This window comes from Euphorbia lathyris, chromosome 5, assembly GCF_963576675.1.
Source record: "Euphorbia lathyris chromosome 5, ddEupLath1.1, whole genome shotgun sequence".
Lineage (NCBI taxonomy): Eukaryota > Viridiplantae > Streptophyta > Magnoliopsida > Malpighiales > Euphorbiaceae > Euphorbia > Euphorbia lathyris.
The window spans coordinates 55,101,836-55,108,094 of record NC_088914.1 but is presented as its reverse complement, the minus strand read 5'-3'; the positions used below and the strand labels follow the sequence as shown (position 1 = coordinate 55,108,094).

General features: G+C 37.3%; 1 protein-coding gene across 2 annotated transcripts; it reads left to right on the top strand.

Annotated features, from left to right (window-relative positions):
* The first annotated feature begins 2,091 nt into the window (after positions 1–2,091).
* LOC136230767 (shikimate kinase 1, chloroplastic) lies at positions 2,092–5,990 on the top strand. Of its 2 annotated transcripts, none has more exons than XM_066019940.1 (11): positions 2,092–2,243; positions 3,100–3,425; positions 3,962–4,020; positions 4,223–4,277; positions 4,363–4,435; positions 4,763–4,850; positions 5,047–5,129; positions 5,244–5,373; positions 5,459–5,537; positions 5,629–5,693; positions 5,785–5,990. In XM_066019940.1, the coding sequence occupies exons 2-11, from the start codon at positions 3,206–3,208 to the stop codon at positions 5,839–5,841; spliced, it is 909 nt and encodes a 302-aa protein (XP_065876012.1). In that variant the 5' UTR covers positions 2,092–2,243; positions 3,100–3,205; the 3' UTR covers positions 5,842–5,990. The 2 variants fall into 2 exon arrangements, with proteins under 2 accessions (XP_065876012.1, XP_065876013.1); XM_066019941.1 differs by lacking the exon at positions 2,092–2,243 and adding an exon at positions 2,358–2,990.
* Positions 5,991–6,259: the final 269 nt, after the last annotated feature.

The following is a 6,259-nucleotide window of genomic DNA, read 5'->3' as shown; positions in this document are numbered from 1 at the left end:
TTCAGCTTGAATGTCAAGCCTGACGTCAGATTAGCCATTAGTGATGCTCTCAGGATCTATGCTCCGTTGAACACTGGTCGCTACCTTGGTCTTCCTTCACTAATTGGCAGATCTAAGAGTGCAGTTTTTTGTTTTCTAAAAGAGCGTTTGCAGAAGAGATTCAGAAGTTGGAGTTTTCATTTTCTATCAATAGCGTGCAAAGATGTGCTGCTTAAATCGATAGCGCAAGCAATTTCGACCTTTTGCATAAGTACGTTTCTGATCCCCCGAGCTATTTGTGATGATCTCCAAAAAATGATGAATTCGTTTTGGCGGGGTTCAAATGACAATGGGGAAAAGAATATTCACTAGTTTAGGTGGGATAAGCTGTGTGTCCGGAAGGATAAGGGTGGTCTCAAATATAGGGATTTACATGACTACAATATCTCGTTACTGGGTAAGCAAGGGTGGAAACTTATTCATAACCCACAAAGTTTGGTTAGCCGAATCTTCAAGGCAAAGTATTTTGCAAACGAAGATTTCCTTTCTTCTGAATTAGACAATAGTCCTAATTATGTTTGGAAGAGTATGTGGAGTGCAAGGGAGGTATTATCCATGGGATTGAGATGGAATGTAAGTACCGGTGCTTTGATTAATGCTTGGCAAGATCCATGGTTAATAAACGCTCCCAATTTTCGTGTGCGAACAACTTGTTTGCCGGGGTTTGAGGATCTAAAAGTGCAGGAGTTGATGAGGGACGAAACAAGTAGATGGGATAGAGGAAAATTAGATATGCTTTTTCCCTCGCAAGAGGTTGAGCTGATCAGGAGAATGATGGTACCATACACGACCCGAGCAGACAGGCTAATTTGGCATTATACCAAAAATGGCATCTACTCATCAAAGTCTGGATATCATTTGTTGTTTGACAAAAATCGCCCGAATGCCTTGGATTCGAACAAGGGATGGATTGGTTTATGGAATCTGAAGCTTCCCCCTAAGGTAGTCTTCTTTCTATGGAAGTTATGTTCTAGAGTGCCCTCGTGCCGCTGGAGGTTGCGGAACAAACGTATACAGGTCCCTACCTCGTGCCTTCACTGCCCGTCGGATATCGAGTATAACTTTCATGTTTTTCTAGGTTGCCCATATGTAGTGGATTGTTGGATAACGACTGTGTTTACGGTACCGCAGTGTGAAGCAGAAGAATTGGGTGTCTGGTTCCTGACCGTGTATGCAAGGCTGGATGGTGATGTGGTACAAAGGATGTCGATGGTTTTGTGGAGCATTTGGCAACAAGGAACACTTTCCTTTGGAACGGAACGGCTTCACAGCCTTCTGTTGTGATGAATTTGTCTTTGGCGTTCCTAGCAGATTGGATTCAAGCTGATAAACTAGCAGCAAACTGGGACAGCAAAGCCTGCACGAGCCCAAGTGCGATGGAGTCCACCTGTTGTTAATCAAGTTAAATGCAATCTGGACGCGTCGATTTTTAGTGAGGAGGAGAAGTGCAGATATGGGGCAGTACTACGGAACCATGAAGGGGAATCCATAGCGTTATATAGCTGTGTCTATGACGGTGTGGTTGATGCTTGCCTGGTAGAAGTGACTGCGATGCTGCAGTGTATTACATGGCTAAAAACTATGAATTATACTAGTGTTGTATTCGAAACTGATGCATAGGCCATTGTGAATAGCCTTGCTACCAATGCTACGTATTGCTCGGATTATGGCCTAATTATTAAAGACTGTCGAGAGATATTAGTTACTAGCCTAGATTGAAATTTTATGACGTTAACTTTTTTTAAAATCCAATGTCACATTCAGTCAAAATTTATGATCTTTGTTCCAAAACAAGCGAATGAGCTTGCGCGTATTATTACAAGCGAATGAGATTGCGCATATTATTACCGGCTAAACTCTTTCCAATACTGGCTCTTATATTTTTTTTTAATTTTTCAAATTGGCTTGAAAGTGCTTATTGTAAATTATTAATAAAGTTTTCCTTAAAAAAAATCAATTATCTTATTTTTATTTGTATGCATATCTCAATTTTTTATTCTCATCAAACACAGAACACCTTGTAAATGTTATTATTATAATAAAACTGGTAGCAATAAAATCAAAATTTCAATTTTTCTCACCTAACCTCTCCTGTAATATCTCCATCCAGATAGTCGTTCCATATTCTTCTCCGAATTACACCTACTGCCAATTTCTTATCCTTCGATTGTGATGGCGCCGATGATACCTCCTCATCCGACAAGGTCAGCAGCAACTTCATCCTCCTCTTCCTTCTTCTTCTTCTTCTTCCCTAAATTACACCTACTACCAATTTTTTATCCTCCTCCTCCCCATCCTCTTGAGGTTTCAGAATTTCAAAGTACAAATTATTGAGATTTAAAGGAGATGAAATTTTGCCTATGAAAAGTGAATATTGATGTCGATTTGAAGGTTCCTGAAAATGGAGGAGAATTAAGTTGTTGGAGGAGAAATAGAGTCTGAATTTAATTTAATTTATTTTATTTGGGGACATACAGTAGATGAAAGGATTCAGATGAGAGTATATTTATTTAACTATTTTAGTGAAATTCCTAGAATGTTGATTTGTTGGATTTGATTATCAGTCATTTGAGAATTTTAGCTTAATTGGCTGTTTTTGTTACTAATTTATGTGTTTGGATTGAGATTTTTAGTCATTTAGCTTAGTTTTAGAAGATGATGAAAAAAACAAAGGAAAATTAGGAATATTTATATCTGCCTCAAAAGAAGAAGAAGAAGAAGATGAAACAAGGATAAAATTAGGATCTGGGTGTCAGCATGTAAGGGTAGAAAAACACAACTTGCCATGTCAGCATGTAAGGGTGAATTAGGTCATTGTAAAGTTGAGGGTCCAAAATGATAAAATTTGTCAAATTTAAGCCTAAGAACAAATTATCTATCGAACCACCAACCTCCGTTTTATTATATAAATAAATCCATCAATTAAGAGGAAGTAACATACTGCTTTCATAGTGAGTCTCCGTTGCTTCTGTATTACTTTTTCTTCTTCAACATTTCCGTCCGTTGTTGTTTTCCATTTCATCATTTCCTTTGATTAATGTATTCTTATTGTTTCCACAGAAATAATTAGGATCTGGGTGTCAAGGATTCGTCCCCGCAGATTAAGACATTGTTAAAACTTTCAACTTTCGATTGACTTATTCAAATTTCGCATATTTCTTGGAAAATGGATGCTAAACTTGCCCAAGGATTGCAGTTTTCAGCGAAATGGATCGATTCAGACCAGTTAAGGCCGAAACATTCATCTTCTGCCTTGAGGTTTTCAAGGAGATTCAAGGATAATCGTAGGATGCAAATGGTTGTTTCAGCTCATTTTCAGCCCCTCACAAATAAAAATCGTCACAGATCCATCTCATTGGAGGTTTCATGTTACAATAACTTTCCAGGTACATCCGCTCTTGAAATAATCTAGTTTTTCCTTTTTCTTCTTTGTTAATTGATTCTGGAATTTGAATGTAATGTCGCGTTGGTTTGTGAATTTGCTGTTTGGTATGAACTTACTAAATTAAAACTTCTGTTACTTCTGGTTTTATTTGGTAGTGAATCAGATGCTTCTGTTTTGTGTAAATTGGTTCTGAAAAAGAAGGAATGATAATCCCATCTCTCTCTTTGTCTTCTTATGAATTTGTGAAATTTGTTGAAACCCAGAAATTGATTGATCAAGTCATGGTTGCTGATTGCATTTTTTATAATGTGTCTTTTGGAATGAGGACATGGGCAATGCAATTTTACATGGTTTTATATGGGGAATTTTTAGTTGTTGGATCCTTATATTTGGTCAATGCAATTACACATTTTCAAATTTGGGTTCTCCTTGCAATTTCTAATATATCTGCCTAGTCCCTAATTGTTTCTTTATACTAATATATTTTCTGTCTTTGTGTTCCTCTAATACTAACAGTTCATTTTTCTGCTCATGTAGCTTCAGTATTGAAATCTGGACAATTGCACACTGCTTCTGACGAATCTCTGATTTTGAAGGTGTGAAATATTATTGTTTGATAATTAAGCACATTTTTAATATATTCATGTATCAAGGAATTTTGATTTTTAGTATTTCTCAGCATCAAATTTTCTATATGGCTTTTGAACTTAGTCTTCATTAATAGAACATGGTTCATTTTGCTGTCAATTGATACCGCTTTGCTCAAGTCTCTTATTAGACCTTAACTAAAATTTGCAGAATAAGTCTCAAACGGTTGAGCCCTATTTAAATGGACGCTGTATATATCTTGTTGGTCAGTTTCTTTTTCTAAGTCTTCTATGCTTTATTTGAATATTGTAAGATTTCTGTAGAGTTAACCAAATACATGTGAAATGCAGGAATGATGGGCTCTGGAAAAACCACTGTTGGACATGTTCTTTCGCAAGTGCTTGGTTATTCATTCTGCGACTGGTATGTACCTTGGTTGGCCGTTTGATTTTCCATGGGCAAAAAAATATTGAAAGAGTATCCTTGTAAACAGAAAAAAGTTGAAACGTCTGTTACTTCTTTCTGAAGCACATGTAGAGCCTTAGATATGTTTGGAATTTGGATACAGAATTTATGTCCTATTATGCAAAGAGGTTGTGTGAAAAGTGGAATTATCACACTGCACTAACTCATCATATCATGTAGGCGATCAATTGAAACATTTCCCGTAGATGCAGATTATCCATTTGATTGCTACTTCAGTATTTGCCTACTAATATGTAGACTGATTCACGTTTTGTGGTGCTCCAGTGACGCATTGATAGAGGAGTCTGTGGATGGAGCCTCAGTAGCTGATATTTTCAAGCTCTATGGAGAGGGCTTCTTCAGAATGAAAGAGGTATTTTTAGTTATTGTTTTTGTTGTTGGATGTTTCTTATTTTAAGCTGCTTACTTTAAGACAAGTTTGTTCAAACTTCCCATAAATATCATACCATGTATCTTGGTTTGTCAAATTGCATCTATCTAGTCCTACTAATGTAATTCTGCTTTCGGCTGTGGAATCACAACTTATTGACTTCAAAGTTGCATTTCAGACGGAGGTCTTAAAGAAGTTGTCTATGATGCACCAAATTGTTGTTTCTACTGGAGGAGGTGCAGTTGTACGACCCATAAACTGGTATCTTGAATACTAACAAATAGTTAAATCTTTATGTTTGATTTATTTGACGGCTTTCTTATGCGATTTATTGCGTAAAAGTTAAAACAGTAGAGTACACTGTGTGGTTATCAGGGAATACATGCAAAAGGGAATTAGTGTGTGGTTGGATGTGCCTTTGGAAGCATTGGCACAGAGGATTGCAGCTGTAGGAACCGACTCCCGACCCCTTCTACATCAAGAATCAGGCGATGCCTACTCAAAGGCAGGTTCTTGTAATAATTGTTCCTCTTGTTTATGCACACTTTGATAATTTATTCATACTCATTTTGTGTATTGGCCTTTGACAGGCTTTCAGTCGGTTGTCGACACTTCTTGAAGAGAGGGAAGGATGTTATGAAAATGCAGATGCTAGGGTTTCTCTGGAAAGTATGTCTGCCTAAATCTATGTTTGAAATTTGTGTGCAATTGAAATCTGAAAATTAGGGTAGGCTGTATAATAAGTGTATGTGTTGTGCAGAAATTGCAGCAAAACTAGGATACAGAGATGTATCTAGCATCACACCAACTACAATTGCAATTGAGGTAATCTCTATCTTTCTCATTCTGTTTCTCTCTCAATGGCTGAAGTGATGGTGTAATAACAAGTAAATGGTGTTTGTTAACATTTTGGCAGGCGATGGAACAAATTGAGAAATTCCTAAAGGAGGAGGGAGACATGCCAATACCTTAATTATGGTCTGTGGTTGATACCATACCATCCATGTTTCTATTTTTAAGAGCGGAACATGGCATGTGGCTTCAATATGCATATTTATTGGGGTATTGTATTGTATTGTTGTGTAATTGTATATATGGGGATTGATTTCACACCTTTTATCACTTCTGTTGATGCATGCATTGAATTAGTGGTTATCAGGGATTACATGTGTGGTTGGTGTACTCTACTGGTTTAACCAACATGAAGATTTAACTATTTGTTAGTATTCAATAAAAGGGAGGTTTGTGCATTTCATCTATTTAGGGGTGGCAAACACAGTGGGGGTGGGGATGCATTCCTCGGTCCATCCCCAACACTTTCTGGGACGGATTCCAGAATCTTTTTCGGCCCTATTCCCGCCTCGTGTGAATCCCCACAAGTAACATTGAAC